Genomic DNA, 20,961 nt, shown 5'->3' with positions numbered 1-20,961 from the left:
GCAATGCTTGTGCTATTAATGCTATTATTTCAATTTTAGGTTTCCTCTTACGGTGGCTACCTCACCTACCAGATCAAGTCGTTTGGACTTCCTGCTGACATGGTTCCTCTGGAGAACAAGCCTGATGTGCAGCTCATTGTAGGTATCGGAGCACAAGCCAAGTGACAGGAAGTGGCGGTTGCAACTGGTGCCAATCTGATTTTATGACATCTTTTCTTAAAAAATAATTTTATTTACATATTTGTTTTTGGCTGTGCTGGACCTTTGCTGCTGCTCAGGCTTTTCTCTAGTTGAGTCTAGGAGGGCTGCTCTTCCTTGTGATTCATGGCTTCTCTTCTCGCTGAGCACAGGCTCTGGGGCATGCGGGCTCAGCAGGTGCAGCTCCCCAGTTCTAGAGCACAGGCCCAGTCGCTGTGGCTCACAGGCCTAGTCGTTCTGCAGCATGTGGGATCTTTCCAGATCAGGGATCGAACCCGTGTCTCCTGCATTGGCAGGCGGACTCCTCACCACCGAGCTACCAGGCAAGTCCTAGGACATCTTGATAAGTGGCCTACAAGAAGTCTGGATTAAGTCATTTCCAGTATTTTGTAGAAACTCGAAGGGAAGTTGAGAGCATGTAGCACCTCCAGATCCTGGGTGCCTGACCATCCCAGCCCCAAATTGTTTCTCTTTTCTTCCCTCCCAAGTACTTCATTTCCCTCCTGGCTTCTCATAATCCTTACCTCATCATAAACTTATTTTATGTTTCTGTCTTTCAATTTCATTGCACAAACATTTTTGAGACTTCCCTTTTTGCAAAGTCACATTGCTGGGCTCATGAAGGACAGGTGGTCCCTGTTGTCAAAAAGAAAACGTGTAATCTAAGGGGAGATGGGCTTCTCTGGTGGCTCAGTGGTAAAGAATCCGCCTGCAATGCAGGAGACCCAGGTTCCATCCCTGTGTCGGAAAGATCCCCTGGAGGAGGAAATGGTGACCCACTCCAGTGTTCTGGCCTGGAGAGTTCCATGAACAGAGGAGCCGGGCTACAGTCCATGAGGTCTCAAAGTGTTGTGACTAAGCGACTGAGCACAAACTCGAGACACTGGGGAGCCCTTTTGGTTTTCTGAGAAGTGACACCCACATGCTATATGCAGGGCACACAGTCCAGAACTACAATCTAGCAATTTCCTTGAGGGCAGGGGAGATATACCATCCTGCTTTGGATCCCTACAGTGTACAGAACCTTGAACATGGGATGGGGTGCCATCGCCTGATCTTGACTCTGTTTCTGGTTCATGTGCTGTAACTAATGTGATGTAATTCCAGCTTCCTGAAGGACTTCTTTGTGTATTTTGTGTAAGTGATGACTGGAAAACCCCACACGCCTCATGCCAGCTGAGGGCCTCGCATCCTGGTAGCTTTCTGTATTTATGCACGGCTGTGCTATGTTCTGTTTCTGCTGGCACCCAAGTGTACTGAACTGTTGTTTTATTTTATTTTATTTATTTTTTTTAAATGAGTAGCAGAATATTTAATATGGAAAAAATGTTCATGATACAGTGATTTTTGAAACATGCAGTTTATCAAACTGTGTGCTTTTATCATGGAAGTGGTGAGACAATGAGAAATATATTCAGTTCCTGACACAGAGCTCCTAAAACCTTCGTAATTTCCTGCGTGCATGCTCAGTCACTCAGCCGTGTCCAACACTTTGGGACCCCACGGACTGTGTAGCCTGCCAGGCTCCTCTGTCCATGGGATTCTCTAGGCAAGAATACTAGAGTGGGTTGCCATTTCCTCCTCCATGAACTGTTGTTTTAAAAACTCAAAGGAACCTTCCTTTGCAAAACATCTTGAAAATGAAGGACCCAGGATTTTAAAGTCCAAGGAAAAATAGTTCCACTATAAAAACACTATTATGACATGCTGTAGATAGGCTTCATTATTTTTTTGCAGAGCATCTCAAATTCAGGCCATTAGCATGCCTATATTTTACTGCCTCTGTTATTATGCAAACTGTTGGGGCTTGTGGAGAAGTGATGACCAAAATTTCTTCTTAATTTATCTTCAAACTTGGAAAGTAATTTAGGCACATAAAACATATACTCTGCTGCTTTGTTCCAAACCACTGAAATTAAAAGCTTATTGGGCATGTTTCTCAGATTAAGGTTTTCATTGAGTGATTGCAGATAATGCTCTTCTTTCTGAAGGGCCGGCTCTGATGAAGGAAACCTTTAGGGGTTTGGTGCCACAGCAGAAGAGCTGAGCTCCTCTGTGTGGATGTGGGGTGAGGGTGCTGGTGGTGGGTGCTGACTGTCCCATTTGCCCTCAAGAGCCGCTGTAACGGGGACTGGTGTGCAGAGGCTGAGTGATGGGGCTGGTTCCCCATCACTGGTATTGGGCTGTGGGGTGAGCCCTGCTCCACGTGCCAGCCCCGCAGCACCCTGTCCATGCTGCCTGCACAGCTCCCAGCCGGCCTACCAGCCTTCTGCCCTCTCTGCCCTCCCCACTAACCTACCCACCAAAGTACTTTCTTGCCCTGTCTGGTCCTAGACAGTAGGGGAACTGGTCCCTCATGTTATCTGCAAAGCATGTTTTGTTTTTTTTTTTAATTGTTTCCATCTTTTTAAGCCACTTTTAGTCAAAGGAACGTTCCTGGTTTCCTATTTGTGAAAATGAACTCCATTAGGTCTTATTTTTCCATTTCTGTGTTACTAATCCTTTTGCTTGTCAGTTCATCTTGCAGTTACTTTTTAGAATCTGTCATTTTATGTAAAGCAGATCCATAGACATTTGTTCTCAAATGAGCCATAAACTTCGGAACATACCAGCCAAGCTACCAACACATTTCATATTTGTCTTCCACAGGGTCAGCACATGTCTGTCATCTACCATGAACCAAATCACCCCCGGCCAGACCGGCTGCATCACGGGCGAGTGCAGATGGTGGAGGTAAGGGAAAAGTGAACGTGAAGTGGTTCTTTCTTTTGTCTTTTTTTTTTTTTTTTTTTTTCCGGTCACGCTGCAAAGCTTGTGGGATCTTAGTTCCCTGACCAGGGCTCGAACCTGTACCCGTTGCACTGGAAGCTGTGCAGATTAACTACTGGACCACCAAGGAAGTCCCTGAAATGGTTCTTGATGAACTTTTCTGTCCTATGACTTAGTTCTTCCAAAGAGTTGGTTTTTCTTTTTGCTTATTTTATGAATTTAAAATATTATTTTTATTTATATGAATATAATTTAGATATATAAATTAAAATTAGAAATTATATGAAGTATACAGAGCTTCAACGTCACAGGGCTTTGTTTGCACTATCTTTATGGCACTTAAACAGGAGACCATCCTGTCTCCTGTTTTACAGATAAGTGTCCTTATCTTATAAACTCCATGTGTCTGTCATGTTCCGATATAGCTCGCATTGTCCTCAGGATTCCCTCAGTGCCTGGAACCTGGTGACTGTCCAACAAGTGTGCTTGGGGTGAATAAATAGAAAAGTCACAAGCACATCTAATACCAAAAGAAATAAGAATAATATAGCTAAGTAAAGGAAAGCTTATCAAATTGTGTGTGTGTGCATGCTAAGCCCCTTCAGTCATGTCCAACTCTTTGTGACCCTGTGGACTGTAACCTGGCAGGCTCTTCTGTCCATGGGATTCTCCAGGCAAGAATACTGGAGTGGGGTGCCATGCCCTCCTCCAGGGGATCTTCCTAACCCAGGGATTGAACCCACATCTCTTATGTCTCCTGCATTGGCAGGTGGGTTCTTTACCACCTGGGAATGCTTTAGTGCCACCTGGTAAGCCCTTTCAAATTGTAGAACATTGTATTACACCTACTTGGTTACAACCATTCCTTTAAACAGTGTTCCAATTATATTATTAAATTTGTCCAGGGATTTCCTTGGTCCTGTACTGGCCAAGACTTCCAGCTCCCAATGCAGGGGTGGAGTGGGGGGACAGGTTCAATCCCTGGTCAGGGAGCTAGATTCCACATGCTGCAACTAAGAGTTCAGAAGGTGCAGCTAAAAGTCCCATATGAGGAAACGAAGATGGAAGATCTGAGTGCCACAAATAAGACATGGCACAGGCAAATAGAGAATTAAATAAAAATATTTAAATACGTCCAGTGAGAATTGCTAAATATATCCTCAAGGGGATACTTTTTCAAATACCTTAAACTTGCAGACATGCTGTAACATTTCTGTACTGGTCCATCCATATGGTGGAATACCATTTGGCAATAAATAGAACAGAAAGTATTGGTAGCTTCCACAGTGTGGATGAAACCCCAAAATATTATGCTGAAGGAAAGAAGCAAGACACAAAAGTCCACATATTATGTGTCTCTGTTTATATGAGAGATGTTATGCCAGCAAAAATGGTGAAGAACCTCTCCCAATTTTTCCTTCACAAAAGCAATGAGAAAACTGGCAAATGTGGTCGGAATCAACTAATTTAGAACTCTTGACAATTTACCAAAGGCTAGCAGTAATCTGAAAAGCATTTATTGCAGGAAAAAAAAAAGCCTGAATCTTTTGCCACTAAATACTATCAGTACTACGTGATCTGCAGTTGGTCGAATTGATGAATTTGAAGACACAGATGTGGAGAGTGTACTGGGAAGATTTTTGCAGATTTTTGACTCCCAGAGGGTTGTCACTCCTAATACCTGCTTTGTTCAAGGGTCAACTCTATATTCCAAATAATTGGAAATAGGGTTTTGAAGATATTTGCAGAGTCATGTTCACTACAACACTGTTAACAATAGCAAAAAGGTGGAAGCAAGTGAAATGTCTGTTGACAGCCGACGGGATGAAGAAAATGTGGCACATACACACTGGAATGTTGCTGCTGCTGCTGCTAAGTCGCTTCAGTCGTGTCCGACTCTGTGCGACCCCATAGACGGCAGCCCACCAGGCTCCCCCGTCCCTGGGATTCTCCAGGCAAGAACACTGGAGTGGGTTGCCATTTCCTTCTCCAATGCGTGAAAGTGAAAAGAAAGTGAAGTCGCTCAGTCGTGTCTGAGTCTTCCCGACCCCATGGACTGCAGCCCACCAGGCTCCTCCATCCATGGGATTTGCCAGGCAAGAGTCCTAGAGTGGGTTGCCATTGCCTTCTCCACACTGGAATGTTATTCAGCCTTAAAAAGAAGAAAGAAAGAAGAAAGTTCTGTCATATGCTAGAACATGAATGAAATTTGAGCACATTCCACCAAATGAAATAAGCAAGTCATGAAGAGGTAACTACTGTGTGATTCCACTAATATAAGGTATTTAAAGTCCTCAAATTCATAGAAACAGAAAGAAGAATGGTAGTTGCCAGGGGCTAGGGGAGGAGGAAATGGCAGTTATTGCTTAATAGGTGCTGAGTTTCAGTTTTGCAGGATGATAAAGTTTGAGAGATCTGTTGCACAATCCCGTGAATATAGTTAACACCACTGTACTCTAGGCTTCCATGGTGGCTCAGGAGGTGAAGAATCTGCCTGCAATGCAGGAGACTGGGGTTCAATCCATGGGTCAGGAAGATCCCCTGGAGAAGGGACTGGCTACCCACTCTGGTATTATTGCCTGGAGAATTCCATGGACAGAGGAGCCTGGTGGGCTACAGTCACAGGGCCGCAAAAAGTCGGACTCAAGTGACTTAGCATGCATGCACGCAGAGCGTTGAGTAGAGTTCCCTGTGTTAGACAGTAGGTTCTCACTAGTTATCTAGTTATACATAGTAATGTTTAGTTTATCCATAATAAACTAGGGAACTGGGGAACAGTTTATTATGTATACACTACATACTATAAACTATGTAGTGTATACGTAGTAAACTAGGGAAGCCTGGCTTACTACAGTCCACGGGGTCGCAAAGAGTCGGACACAACTGAATGACTGAACAGCAATGTGTATATGTCAGTCCCAATCTCCCAGTTTATCCCACCTTCCCCTCTTGGTAACCATCAGTTTGTTACTCTGCACCTGATGCGTTTTCAGTGTCTCTTATCAGGTTCCTTCTGGCTGGCTGTCTCTGCAGTCCCTGGGACTGAGTTCGCCTCTCTGCGTTCACATGTAGGGAAACTTCAGACATGCCAGTAGCCGTGCCCCCGTGTCTCGGGAGGAGCTGATGACCGTGCTGTCTAGCCTGCGAGGAGTGCACCTCCGGGGCCTCTACTTCACCGAGACGCAGCGGCTCGCCCTGAGCGGGGTGGGGCTGGAGGAGGCCTCGGAAACAGGGAGTGGCCGCCGAGCACAGAGCGTGGAGATGTGTGCATGCCCCCCTGACCACACAGGTGACTCATGTCAGGTAGGAGCTGCCCCTCCACCATCAAATGCCCTGGAGGGCCCCTTTGGCTGGTGCTCCTGTCTGCTGTCCAGCTCTGTTGGACGGCCTGGAGCCCTGGGACCACCAAACAAGTTTCTGCTGGGTTTCTAGCGTCTTATCTTACCTGGACCACCTGCAGGTATTAAAAGTGAAAAAAAAAATCACTTGTCTCAAAACCCATCAGAAAGCATTAGGAGCACAGTGAATCCTGGGGGTTGCAGAAATCCGGACTTTCTGGGAGGCAGGAAGGAAGTAACCGTTCACCTCCCAATATGTGAGCCCCCGCCTTCCCAGGAGCTGACGCAGGGTCCTCTCGCCTTTCCTTAATCCAGGGCCTCCTTCCAGCACCCATCCCCCAAAAGGTATAGTCCAGAAAACATCCTGATTCTTCAGGGGAAATTTCAGTCCAAGTTTCCATCTCACAGCAGGTCCTCAGTGGAGGCCCAGTCAACTTGACTGTCCTCAGTGTGGTATAACATGAAACTATTTCATATCTCAAGCTGCAAATATTTCCTCTTCCTGAAGAGAGGGAAAGAAAGCAAAGTGGGTGGTACGGTGAATAGGAAATAGCAAACACTGTCATCTTGAGATTCCAGACGCCTGTCGGATATGGAATTAGCAACCTCCTTCACTTTCCCTGCTGACCCCTGGATTGCAGAAAACCCTAAAGGTGATCTGCACATTGGTTCTTTTTTTAACCTGCAGGTATAATATTTTTGCAGATTAAAATGTGATCTGTTTTGCGGATTAAAATATAATATACTCACTGTGGTTTTCTCGGGATTCCTGCCAGGTAACTTTTAGTCCGCAGGTGCCTCCGTTCTTTGTCCCCCTGCCTTCTCTGTCTTTTCTAGCCCGATTAAGTGAAATTCCTAGCCCAAGGGAAAGAGAGGGACCTCTGGCTCACCACCCTCCTGCCCAGGGTGTGTTCTAGGCGCATGAGTCAGCCTGTGATTTACAGCTTCGAGTGCTGTCTCGGGGTGAGGTGGGTAGAAGGTGATGCCTGCCCCGCCTGGCGGGAATTACAGAGTGGCGCGCTTCCCCGCAGGACTGTTATGCGCGCTCTCTCCCAGGCTGACTCACGGGTGAAGTTTACAGGTGGGGCCTCCTGCCGCAGACAGCCTGCCTTCTACCTGAGTCAGCCCGGCCTGGGCAGCGAGCAGGAAGGGCAGGTATAAGAGGAAGAGGCAGAGGTTTGCGTGCAGCCAGCAGGACGCCCAGGGACCACGATGCCCCCGGCAGTGAGGTGGTCTGCCCGGAGTGCGGGATGGCTATGGATCTTTGGGGCAGCCCTGGGGCAGTGTCTGGGATACAGTTCACAGCAGCAAAGGGTAATGCTTCCTCCATCTCCGGGTCAAAACCAACTGCAAGCAAGTTATGTGGAGCTTAAGCCCAGCCAGGTAACGGCCCTTTTACGTTTTGCTTTGGGTGGGGAAGGGTTCCCAGCTCCCTGAGATTTCAAGGCAGGGTGATGAGTGAGGAGTGGATGGGCTGGGGGAGGGGCCGATGGCTCCCCCATCTGCTGACTGGCAGTGTTCATTACAGGGCCTGACAGATCGCTCTCCTGGGCTGTTAACCACAAACCCTATAAACATCAGCCCACCTGGAAATGCCGAGGCAGCTAGAGTTTGAATGCCTGTGGGATGTGCATGTCTAGGAAACTTTGTGCCCTTTGTAGACGAACCCAAGCCTTAGGATAAGAGTCTGGATGCCTGTAGGTTTCCAGGTTCTGCTTGGGAGAAAAATTACCCATAAAGTAAACCATGAGAATCCGTGGAATTCCTATTTAAGATTAAGAAAAGTGATGAGATCAATTTTGTGTAATACCTAACAAATGTGCTTCAATTTGCCAGGCTTTAAACACTCATAAATTCTGCTTTCACTGTATTTAAACTTCCTGGATGGTACCTGTATATTCACAGAGAAATAAACTCTATGGCTGCTAAAGTGATTCAGGAAGCTTGATAGAGACATCATTTTATCATTTGTAATGCAAAAGTTTATTGGAAAAGTTATCCTGAAAAATTGTCACTTAAAAAATCATTAGTTGCAAAGCCCCTTTACTGAAGTAACATGTTAGGACACATTCGTTTTCATTTAGAATAAGTCTTCAATACAGTCTGAATAGTTGAACAGAATTGTATGTTTAGTTTGTATACTTTGTAGGGGTGAGAAAACAATTATATTTCCATATCTGACAAATGTTCTGAGAGTCACAAGATACATAGTTCTTGCAGAATCCTTTTCTATTTCTAAGCAAAAGCAAAGTAAGATGGGTGATTTAACTTTAATCAGGATAGACCATCCTCACTCACCAAAGAATGTTTAATTAAAGCTTTTACTGGGCTTGTTGTCATAAATAAATCATATATATTTATTATTTAGATAATTTGTTCTTTATTAAATTGGATAATTTTATAAGCATGTAATGGGGTATATTGTGATAATTATAAGGCCTTTGTGCCTTATTAGTAGAGATTTTAGATATGATCATACCGCCACTGGCTGAATTAAGTTCAAATGTATCTCTCAGTTGTGCTTTCAGCTCAAGAACATTCCTTTCATGTTTGGATTCTCCTTAGACAAGCCCATTCAGTAATCTAAGTTTTTGTAGTGCATTCTTTTGCCTCAACATGGTTCCTAATAGCTGAAGGGAAAATTACATTGGAAATTATAGTATTGTTATTGTGTATGATTTGGCATCATTGTGTAGTTTTAGAAGGAATTTCTAGCAGCAACTGGAATATTCAACTCTGGGAGTGTGTGAGCTTCTTTTTCCCTCTGGCTTGCCCAGGTAGTGACCTTTAAGGCCATGAATGAATGAAAGCAAATTTCCCTTGGCTATAGCTTCAGAGTCTCATAGATGTGTGTGCTGTTTAAAGAGATTAGATTAAAGATCATCTTTATCTTGAAGTATTAATTTTTCTTGATGCCTTAAAGATAGGCCCTGTAGGAGATCAGTGAATGACATGAGACTACACTTGAGTTTAATCAGCGATTGGCTCTGCCAAAATGAAGCAAATGACTTTCAAGGCAGAAATTCTCTTTAGAGGCAGAAATCTAAGTAATTTTTAATGGCTAGTATAAGAATAATTGCTTTTTTTTTTCTACTGAGGGCATTCTTTTTTAAAATTTATTTATTTAATCATTTATGGTTGTGCTGGGTCTTCATCACTGTATATGGGCTTTCTCTAGTTGGGGCAAGCAGGGGCTACTCTCTAGTTGGCAGTGCTCGAGGTTCTCATTTTTGTGGCTCTAGGCACACAGGCTTTAGTGGTTGCGGTACACAGACTTAGTTGCCCTGGAGCAGTTGGATTCTTCCCGCACCAGAGATCAAACCTGTTCCCCTGCATTGGCGGGCAGATTCTTAACCTCTGGCCCACCAGGGAAGTCCCAGAGATGTTCTTAACTAGACTTTTCAAAAAATATATCAGTCCATCAAAATAAAACCATAATTCTTCTCATCCACATGAAAAATAGTTTACTTGCAGCATTACACTGGAAAAAGACAATATAGAGGAGATAGGGTTAATCAAAGCAATGTTGAACAAGAGAACGAGACCACACTCAAGGAAATTGCCTTAAGCTGGGTCTTGTGCTCATTGGGAGGAGAATGCAAGCTGCTTCCTTTCCCCAGGGTTCCCTGTCACCTATAGTCTGATGAGTGGCAGTGAATGGGTTCCACTGGACCTGCCATTATTGCTTAAATCCCAGTGGGGACCCCGCCTTTCCCCTCCTCCCATATAGCTCCCCCACCAGCCCAAATCCACACTTGGAGAAGGAGTGGCTACCCAAAGAGAACTTGAACTTGAAGGGATTAACTCAGAGGTCCTCTGTGCTGATGGACTGAGGGCCTGATCCTCTTTGCTTTTTCAGCCTTCCATGCCTCCACTAGCCCTCAAAATGATTGACTTGAGAAGGAGAGGCACCCAACTTCCATAGTCCACCCCCTACACCCCCTTTGCTCTGATTTCCCCACCACACATCTCCCATTCCCGCACAAACTCACATACCTACCAGGATGTGAAAACAACAGAAAACCTGATGGAAAAAGCAAGCAAACCTGGCTTGCATTGGAAAGTAGAAGTTCTCACACTGACCAAAGTAGGGAAGATAGAAAGGTGAATGCTTGATGGTCAGATGGTCACCTGCCTTGGATAATAAATTTCTTTCTTTGTATTGACTCAACGCTTTGTTTGCAAAACAGGGTTGCAGCCCTGGATACTATCATGAGAACAAAGGCTCATACCCTGGACGGTGTGTTCCCTGCAACTGTAACGGGCATTCCAATCGCTGCCAGGATGGCTCGGGAGTATGCATTGTGAGTAAACTGATGCGGAATATTCCTAACAGACCATCTGTGTTTCCCCGCTCCCCTCCGCTCGGCTCTCAGACATCAGACGTCACCTCTACCGAACCCTAAATAGAGGTGACTGTGTGAGCAGGGGGTGGGGTTGGGGGCGGGGGCAGGGTGCAGTGCCAGGTAACCAGGCTGAATTACTTCACACTCACTTTTCTCTCCATTTTTTTTTAAAGATTTCTTTTCCTGTGGACTGTTTTTAAAGTCTTTACTGAACTTGTTACAGTTTTGCTTCTGCTTTATGTTTTGTTTTTTTGGCTATAAGACATGTAGGATCTTAGCTCCCTAACTAGAACCCTCACTCCCTGCATTAGAAGGCGAAGTCTTAGCCACTTGACTGGCAGGGAAGTCCCCTTTCCCTCCATTTTAAGGTGCGCCGTCAGAGAACATTCTGTCTGAGCAATTAAATTACAGCTTAGCTTCTGAATCTCTCTCACTGGATGATAATAATGGGTAGATGTTGGGGGTTAACTCATGGCTTCAGTCACGTCTGACTCTTTGCGTCCCCGTGGACTATAACCCACTGGGCTTCTCTGTCCATGGGATTCTCCAGGCAAGGATACTGGTGTGGGTTGCCATGCCCTCCTCCATCTTTCCAACCCAGGGGTTGAACCTGAGTCTTCTGCAGCTTCTGCATTGCAGGCAGATTCTTTACCCCTGAGCCACCTGGGAAGCCCTAACTCTTGCCAGGATATAGTAAACCAGAGCTATTCCTTTGGACCTCAGTTTTGTTGGGGGTGGGATGGGGCAGGAGGTTGCAGGGAGGAGACCTCATTGCTATCAGATGAGCAGTGATTCAAGAAATTGATCAGAGGAGAAGGAGATGCTGGCAAAGGCTGAAGGCACACTCTCCATCCATCAAACACTAATCCCCATGGCTGCCAAGGAAGACAGGCGAGGGGAGTCCCAGTGGTTTATGACTTAGCCACCAGAAAACTATCTTCTTTGGGTATGTTTTAGAAAATTTTCCCACACAAAACGAGGTTCTCAGGAGATTTTTCTCATGCATCCTGAAGCAAGACAGTTTTTATTCTGCTATCTTCCTCCCTATCCTCAGAGGTCCCCGGTCCAGTAGCCAGGGCCTCCCCAATTAGAAGGAAGATGGACAGTTCCAAGGAAAGGAGGCCACATTGGTGCCTGAATACAGAGCCCCCGCTTCTTTTGTGTGGTTCAGAAATATGTTGTCCTGGTGCAGGCTTCCTCTACATTGTGTGAGGCGCCTAGAATGTGTTTCAGCTCTTTGAGTTCCTAGACTGTTTTATGCCCATTCAGCATATCCTGAGCAGCTATTTCCTCTGCAAGACGGAACAGGCCAGGACAGGAAATTGTTGTAAAGAGCCTGACAGAATATTCTGTAGGATTTTAGCCTTATAAGTTCCCAAAGTGTAAGAGATGTCAGGCAGTATTATTTTCCAGCTCTTTGGTATCTCATGTAATAGTTTGTGTTTCATGCTGTGTGATGTGTGTAACACAGGTAGACACTGTCACGAAAAATACTTATCTTGTCATTGAGTCATTGCAAGGCCACTTTATAAAAGCTGCCAGAGAACAAAGGGAGTTTTCTCTGTAGTCCATCCACCCAGTGAAGGGATCACTAGTGAGAGTCATAATTCGTGTTTCAGTCAAACAACAAGATTCTCCTTCTCACTTTTCTTTGCAGCTCTGTCTTCCCTTGTCCTTGACGGCCACGTGGCCTCTAGATCTGATTCATTCAGGGAACTCTTGCTGAGTATTTGCTCTTACGGGAAGGAACCAAGCTAAGTGCTGGGGTTAAAACCGTCAGACATAATCCCTACTGTCAGGAGGCTTGCTGTCTGGTGGGGGGTGTGCGTCACATGTACACACATGAGTACATGCACATGGGCACAGCTCAGTGGCGGGCTGTGGGTGCTGGCCCTGCTCTCCAACATGGCCCTTGCCTGGGAGCCACACATGCAGCCCCATCCTCAGAGAATAGAAATGAGGAGACCCAGCCTCTTTCGCTAGCAGATGGGACGATTCTGTACATTAGCCTCCACTTCCCGAGGTCCAAAGTCAATTTTGAAATCTGGGACCTTCACACGTGTGCATCTCTCCCTGTCATTTCAAGTATGAGCTTCGAAGGGTGAAAAGAAACCAGCCCAACCCCCCGCCAGTAAAGCAGCATGGGTCCAGTGGGGAGGCAGCTGAAGCCAGTGACGTGTCCTGTGGGTGCCGTTGGACAGAGGGAGCCCTGATGACCAGCTCCCTTCTCTCCACCGAGGCCCTGCTGTTCCCCCTTCTCCTGGCCGCTTTCTCTCCGTTCCTCTGTCTTTGCTTCCCAGTCACCTCTCAGCTTCCCTTTGTTTCCAGTTCCTTCCCTCCTCTCTCTTCTCATCCTCGATCTTCAGTTTTCCTCCTTTTTATTTATTTTTAAGGGAATTTTACTTTTCAATTATCTTACTTTATTTTTTTATGCTTAACACATGTGATCGCTCAGTTGTGTCTGACTCTTTGCAACCCCATAGCCAGGCTCCTCTGTCCATGGGATTTCCCAGGCCAGATTACTGGAGTGCGTTGCCACTTCCTGCTCCAGGGAATCTTCCCAATTCAGGAATCTAAACCATGTCTCTTGTGTCTCCTGTATTGGCAGGCGGATTCTTTACCACTGGTGCCACCAAGGAAGCCCATTTTATATTTATTTATTTTAATTTATTTGACTGCCCCAGGTCTTAGATGAGGCATCAAACTCTTAGTTTCAGCATGTGGAATCTATTTCCCTGACCAGGAATTGGACCCAGGCCCCCTGCATAGGGAGTTTGAAGTCCCAGCCACTGGACCACCACATTGGTTTTCCTCCTTTCTATTCCCTGCTTCTGGAGCCCATCTCCCCCTGCCCCCAGGATGATTTATCTGAAACTCACAGCTGACTCGGGGGTTCCCTGAGGCTCACAAGCAGACGTTCACACTCCTCAGGTAGCCTCAGGGCCCCTTGATCTGTGCAGCTGCGTCTCCAGCCATATCCTGCCGCCTTGCACTTCACCCTCGGGAACACCAGCTGCTTCAGGTTGTCTGTCCACAGCACGGTGCTCCTGCAAGACTGAGGTCCTGTGCACACCAACCCCTGGGCCCAGGGTGTCCTTCCCCACTTCTCCACCCAGCTCATTCCTCTCCTTCTGTCCTCCACACAGGCCTCATTGCCTCCCTGAGGCTCCTCTTGGTATTAAGGCATGCTGCCAACACCTTCATCATCGTATTTCCCACATTGTAAGGAAGATGTCTATTCACAGGGTTCTGTCCACCCCAGAGTCAGGGTGCCAATCCATCTTTGCATCCCTGGTACCTAGCATAGCTGAGCAGCTAGTTCATGCACAGTAGATGTTTGCTGTCACGTGGGCCTTGGAAAGCACATGCTGTGAGGGTGGATATCGATTCATTCATTCATTCACTCATTCACTTATTCACAGTAAAACCAGGAAATCTGATAGGTAGATGCCTCAAACTTGCAGGACTGAGGAAGACGGATTTCAGGGTAGGTGCTTTCAGCTGAGAGTGAGTGGTATTTCAGACATTCTTATGGGCTTTTATCAAGCAACTCAGTTTCTAACCCCCTTCTATGCTCTTCTCCCCATGCCCCTGTAAAGGTCCAGAGTTCAGAGGGGTTTGGGGAGGATTTATCATAGGATACAGGTAACCTCACCACAATTCTTGCTTCTCTACGTTCTTACTTTCTCAGTGTTTTCAGCTCAGATCTAAGTTGACATGGGACTAAAACATCTCTCTCCAGGCAGTTCTTCTTTAAAACTGTCATTTGGAGCTATAAAAGAAAGGAAACTGGGACTTTCCTGGTGATCCAATGGCTAAGACTCTGAGCTCCCAATGCAGGGGGCTTGAGTTCGATCCCTGGTCAGGAAACTGGATCCCGCCTGCCACAACTAAAAGATCCTGCATGCCACAACTAAGACCCTGCATGGCCAAATAAATAAATAGTAAAGAAAGGGAACTAATGTGAAACGGGAAACACTTAGTTCAAAAGAGCAGATGTTTCTGAGAGAGTCAGGGAGGCCAGAGAGCAAAGTAAAGGTACAGGAAGCTGCCAGCACCCTCAGCTGACACCCCCGAGAGACTCCTCTCTGGATCCTACAAGTCCTGATAACCTCGGAAAGTGGGTATTATTTTAACTGTACAATTTAGGAAAATTAGAATAGTATATAAATCATATACCATTAATATTGACTTATATGGACCTTCCCTGGTGGTCCAGTGGTTAAGACTTCACACTCAACCACTTCCACACAGTGTAGGGGACACAGGTTCAATCCCTGGTCAGGGAACTAAGATCCCACATGCCATGTGGCATGGCCAAAAAAAAGTTGATTTATTAAAAAACACCGAGGCCCAGAGAGGTGAAGGGACTTGCCCAAGATCCCACAGCTATGGAATGTTCAAGTGGGATTTTAACCCACTGATCGGGCTCCATTTCGCTCTTCCTCCCCATGATAACACCGAAGAGCTGATGGAAGGGCAATTACACCATTTTTCTGGCACCAACAATGATTGGCTGTGTAGGAAAAGCACATGATTAGCAAAACTGATATTGCTGTGTCAGAGGATTAGAGTTATAATTGTGTGAGTAATTAAGATGACAGCAATCTCAATAGTAATAAATGTAATAGGTTGTTATTAATTTTACCGTTTCTCTCTCCCAAGAACTGCCAGCATAACACTGCAGGGGAACACTGTGAGCGCTGTAAAGAGGGTTACTATTGGAACACCATCCATGGATCCTGTAGCGTCTGCCCGTGTCCTCATTCAGACAGGTACTGTAGAAGTTTGACAATAATCTATAAAGACAGGAAGCATTGGGTTGGCAAAAAAGTTCATTCGGATTTTTTGTAGCCGTGATGGAAAAACCTGACTGAACTTTTTTGGCCAACCCAATAGTTTGATGGGTGTCTAGGGCTGGGGAATGGGTGGTGGGAAGAAATGGTAAAGGGCTGTTAAATGGCATAAAATTTCTTTCAGAGGTGATGAAAATGCTCTAAAGTTGATTGTGGTCATGACTGTGCAATTCTGTGAACACATTAAAAGCCATTGAATCTAACATTTTAGGTGGGTGGATTGTATGATATGTGAAGTCTATCTCTCATAAAACAATTTTCTATTTTAAAAAAAGAAACAAAAAAAAATGGAAACCAAACCAAACAAACACAGACTGTCCAAGTTGTGTTCTTCAGGGTTTTGCCTTTTCCTCTTTTCTTTTGCTATTCATTCAATGGCTAAACAACTTATTGAGCACCATCCCTTCTCTTGAAGCTGGGGTAACTGCAGTAAAGAAGGCTGGCAAAGACATTAAGCTTCACCTGAAGAACGTGAGGAGAGAGTGGGGTTATTACTCAATAGAATGTGCACAAGTCAATCTGAAGTATAACTTCAGAGATGGGCTACACCACTGATAAAAGGGTTATATGATAGAGAGTGGATTCTTTACAGAGTGTGGTAGCAGGCTTTCTGGAGTTGTTGGGCAGGGACTCGTGAGTGATGAGGTGGAGTACCAAGACAATATGATGAGGGTCCATGCAAGGGGGAAAAAAGACAGATGAGAAAACTCCTGTGATGATGGGTTTGTGGACAGTAAGAAGGCATGGATGGCTTGATTGCACTGAGAGAGGGCTGGCTGGGAGATGAGGTTGGTGGGACAGCCAGGATACAGATCCTGTACCTTTCAGGCTAGAGTAAGGCACTTGGATGTTAAGGATTTTTATCCTCAGTGTGATGGAAGCCACAGGACAGTTCTGAGCTGCAGAGAGAGATGTGATCTGCATTATCATCTGGGCTCCAGTAAGGTCAGTAGACTCTGTAGGTAGAAAGCCGTCATTTTCCTTTCATGATAATTCATGTTCAGTTTGGCTTTGGCACCTTGTCCTACTCTTGCTCATCATCACATGTTCACTGTGAGTCCAGACAAAATATAAACAGGTAACTAAGTGAAGCAAGATTTGCTTTGAAAAATCAGAATGATGGTGATCTAGTACCAGTAGGGCACAGGTTCAGGAGCAAGTGTGGACCGTAAGGCTGGTTGATATCAGCTGAGCTAGCAGAGAAATTGGCCAAGTCTTAAAATTATCAGAAGCCACCTGCCCAATGTGGCTTTTCTGGAGATGCATATTTGAAATATGCACCCTGGTTTGCTATCTGTGTGTTTGATACTCCTTGAACCTGCCCGGTCCTGTGGCTTTATTTGTAAAGGGATCTATCACTTGACACTTGCCCAGGCTTGTTTGAACAGAAGCTGGAGAGAGTAGAAAGCAGCAAGATGTTCACAGGGTGCTTGGGGAAAGCGTTTGATCTTTGGTTGCAAAGCATGTTATCATCAAGGTCAGCTTTCAGCTTCTGTGTAGTTGGAAGTAACATGCAGTTCCTGGGATGTATCAGTAAAATCCTATTTTTATCTAATTCTCCTTCCAGCAATATTAATACTGCTGACGAATTTCTAACTGTCCCTTTAGAGGTGTGACTCTCTATCTACCTAATTAGCCAAGAGAAGCTTCCCAAATAAGAACTCTTTGGAACTTCCCATGTGGTCCAGTGGTTAAGAATCCACTTTCCAATTCAGGGGATGTAGGTTCAATACCTGGTTGGGGAACTAAGGGTGACTAAGCTCACATGCGTATGTGTTAAGTTGTGTCCGACTCTTTCTGACCCTAGGGAGCCCACCAGGCTCCTCTGTCCATGGCATTCTCCAGACGAGAATACTGGAGTGGCTTCTCCATGCAGGTGCTCCTCCAAGGGATCATCCTGACTCGGGGATCAACCCCGAGTCTCTTACGTCTCCTGCATTGGCAGACGGGTTCTTTACCACTAGCGCCACCTGGGAAGCCCAACTAAGTCCATGAGCTGCATCTAAGATCCAGCACACCCAAATAAATAATTTTAAAAATCAGAATTCTCTTATCAGCTTGTGATAAATGGAGTTATTTCCCCTAGATCTATGTCAGTGTAATGTTCAGTGGTCATAGATGTTTCTTCGTAAGGCAACAAGGACTTTTTCATGGTCTCTTGGTTTAATTTTTTTTTTTTAAGAAGCTTCTATAAATACACCAGTTCAGAACTAAAAGAAAAAGAAAAAAGTTCCAACAACCTGATTGGAAAAGTGTGGAAATCACCAGTGACCATGCCCACGGAGCTAGCTGGGCCCAAGCATACTCTGTGCTTTAATCCCCTCTGGGACTCTGAGGGGACTCTGGGTGGGCCTGCCCGCCACCCCAGAACCCTCCACACACATACTTTTTCTTCCCAGAAGGGACTGTACCCAGTATAAAATAAAAGAACTAGAATAAGCAAGGAAGGAAAAAAAAATTTTTTTTTTTTTTTAAAGAATCAGAACTCTCCGTTCTTTTCTGCCCAGACTTGTTTGAGTCCTTCCTTGTTATTTCTGGAAAAAGTGCTGTCGTCACCATCTCTTCCCAAGTGCATTACTTTATTCTGTCTTAAGGGAAGGAATGTATTTCTCCAAGCCGAAAATAAAAATGCCTTCAGTCCCTATTCACCCAGGTTTGCCCGATGTCAGCCGAAATCATTCATCATTCTCTCGACAAGTTTTGATGGGCAAAATTTTTTTCACATGGAAGGCACCCGGACCCTTGGTTTCCAGTTTCACTTCATGTGGCAAAAAACAATGAGCGTAAAAACCTGTGGATTTATGTTTCTACTGGGGCTTTTTCCTGTCTTTTTTTTTTTTAAGTTTTGCCACCGGTTGTGTTGTGACTGGGGAGAACATCAAGTGCTCCTGCAAGCCTGGATACACAGGATCACGCTGCGAAAGGTGGGTGCCGCCCTCCTCCGTGCCCTCTTCTCTCCGCCCCATCTCACAGGTGGGGTGGGCTCTGCGGGCAGGCTGCTGCAGGCACCCCGGGTGTGGGTGGGGCTCTGCTGGGTCGTGGCTCAGAGCTGGGGTGAGGCCGCCGGTTTCCCTGAGGCTGGGAAAAGGTCTCTTGGGGAAAACACAAGACTGTCACTTCATAGATCATTAACTTCCTTCTCTTCCTTGCTTCGTACTTGTGGAAATTTGAGAATTAGGGCCAATATGTCTTAGTCCTGTACACTCCAGCAAATGCCCCTGTATGCCCATGTACTTACATATATGCCTACATACCTCCACTCCCAGGCATACTCCTACATGCCCCTCCCCAAACATATATCTGCATACACCTACCACCATTGAAACTCAAACTTCTATCCCCAAATATACACACCCCTGCTTGCCTGTACATAAACATGCAACTCTACATACTTCCATACATGCGCACATATCCACAGCCCTAGATGTGCCTACACACACACCCCTGTTAATGCACACACGACATTATGAGCAATGGCAGGACAGTCTGTGTCTCACTCATTTCTGAATCCCTTAGTGCCTAGTGTGCTACTATTCACATATTAGGTGTTTAGTAATGTTTGGGAAACAAAAGAATACATGTTACAGAATGGAAGGTATGTACTTGGTTATAAAGGCCGCAGAACCAAGCTTGCCTTTTTCCTGAACAATATTTCATGATTAGCTACTCTGCCCAGCTACTGTGAAGGGTACAAAAGATACTTGTCATCTAGACAGGAAGAAAGCATACACGTACATATGTATCTGGAAAAGTAACAATAAAATGAATCATATGGATAACATTTTAAAATTTAAAATAACTATCATAAGATCAGTACATAATTGTAAAAAATTTTATAAATTATGAAAATGATGTAACACAGGTGTGTGTGTGTGCTAAGTCGTTTCAGTTGTGTCCGACTCTCTGCAACCCCAAGGGAGTGTAGCACGCCAGGCTTCTCTGTCCATGGGATTCTCCAGGCAAAAATACTGGAATGGGTTGCCGTGCCCTCCTCCAGGGGATCTTCCCGACCCAGGGATCAAACCCATGTCTCTTACTATCTCCTGCATTGGCAGGCAGGCTCTTTACTGCTAGTGCCACCTGGGAATCCCCATAAAATAGGTGAGCCAAAAGCTAATAAGGCAAAAAACTAGTAAGTACCACACCCTTACAATTGCCCTATGCTCAAGCCTGCCCACCTACAGTGCTATTCATAGTTATTTTGCCTACAGAAAACCATGGTTAAAACTTGTTGAAGGGAATTCCCTGGTGGTCCCCTGGTTAGGATTCTGTGCTTGCACTGCAAGGGACACAGGTTCAATCCCTAATTGGGGAAGTAATATCCCATGTGCAGCACCCCCCAAAAAAGTTGTTATATGTTCTTACATATCAGTTCTATATGCACAGACTTTTTCTTGAAAAAAAAAAAAGTAGATTTCAGTTTTGCTTTTTGTTTTGACTTATTTTCTCATCTAATTATGTATTAGTAATCTGTTTCCATGCAGGGTGCCCTGGTGGCCCAGATGGTAAAGAATCTGCCTGCAATGCTGGAGACCCAGGTTCAATCCCTGGGTCAGGAAGATTCCCTGGAGAAAGAAATGTCAACCCACTCCAGTCTTCTTGCCCAGAGAATCCCATGGAGAGAGGGAGCCTGGTGGGCTACAGCCCATGGGGTTGCAAAGAGTCAGGCATGACTGAGTGGCAAACACTTTCATTTTCAGTCTGTATCCATAACAATAAATATTCATTGATAACATCTTGCCAGGGCCAGGAAGTTCCACTTAAGTTCCATCATCCCCCACTCTTGGCCTTGGAGATAGTTGGATATAAATGTTTATACCTATTTTGTTTTTTGGGGTTTTTTGGTTTTGTATCACCACACCGTGAGGCATATGGGATCTTAGCTCCCCAATCAGGGATTGAACCCGTCCCCCCTGCATTGGGAGGATGAAATCTTAACCACTGGACCCCCAGGGAAATCCCTGTTTTTGTAGTTTTGTGGTTTTACTTCTTAACTTCAAATATCGATGTTAGTGAAATATTGGAACCTTGCCTTTTTTATGGTGTTGCTTCTCACATGGCAGATAGACCTAGGGTCAACATATAAGACAAAAACTGACCAGAGCTCAAATAACCTTGACTGTTGCAGTATTTCATGTCTCAATAATCCCGGGGGGCCACGCTGCATGAAATGTGCCTGGCGTCTGGTTATACCTGGAGCCACACTCTGTAGGGTGAAATGTTCGTGTGAGGAGAGGCACTGGGAGCCAGCTGGGGCAGAGCAGGCTCCCATCCCTCATGTTATGCTGCCCGCCGGAGTGTGCTCACAGAGTGATGGGTACACAGACTCCCGTACACCCATGCTCTCATCCCTCTTTGCCTGGGTACCGTTAGATGAGTGCACTGAAGCTTCTCCAGGGGGTCTTCCCAACCCAGGGATTGAACCCAGGTCTCCTGCATTGCATGCGGATTCTT

At 45.5% G+C, this 20,961-nt stretch overlaps 1 protein-coding gene across 2 annotated transcripts in view; it reads left to right on the top strand.

The window, feature by feature from the left end:
* LAMA3 (laminin subunit alpha 3) overlaps positions 1 to 20,961 on the top strand; it is a 246,698-nt gene that overhangs the window by 158,585 nt on the left and 67,152 nt on the right. The window contains exons 36-41 of one of the 2 annotated variants that reach the window (XM_061130933.1): positions 40 to 138; positions 2,848 to 2,931; positions 6,040 to 6,270; positions 10,496 to 10,609; positions 15,317 to 15,426; positions 18,351 to 18,431. In XM_061130933.1, coding sequence (XP_060986916.1) covers positions 40 to 138; positions 2,848 to 2,931; positions 6,040 to 6,270; positions 10,496 to 10,609; positions 15,317 to 15,426; positions 18,351 to 18,431 — 719 coding nt within the window. Of the gene's footprint in view, positions 1 to 39; positions 139 to 2,847; positions 2,932 to 6,039; positions 6,271 to 7,436; positions 7,689 to 10,495; positions 10,610 to 15,316; positions 15,427 to 18,350; positions 18,432 to 20,961 lie in introns of those variants that run through there. The other variant, XM_061130935.1, reaches the window with a different exon arrangement.

The sequence above is a fragment of the Dama dama genome, chromosome 27, assembly GCF_033118175.1.
Source record: "Dama dama isolate Ldn47 chromosome 27, ASM3311817v1, whole genome shotgun sequence".
NCBI lineage: Eukaryota > Metazoa > Chordata > Mammalia > Artiodactyla > Cervidae > Dama > Dama dama.
This window is presented reverse-complemented; position numbering and strand designations above follow the sequence as displayed.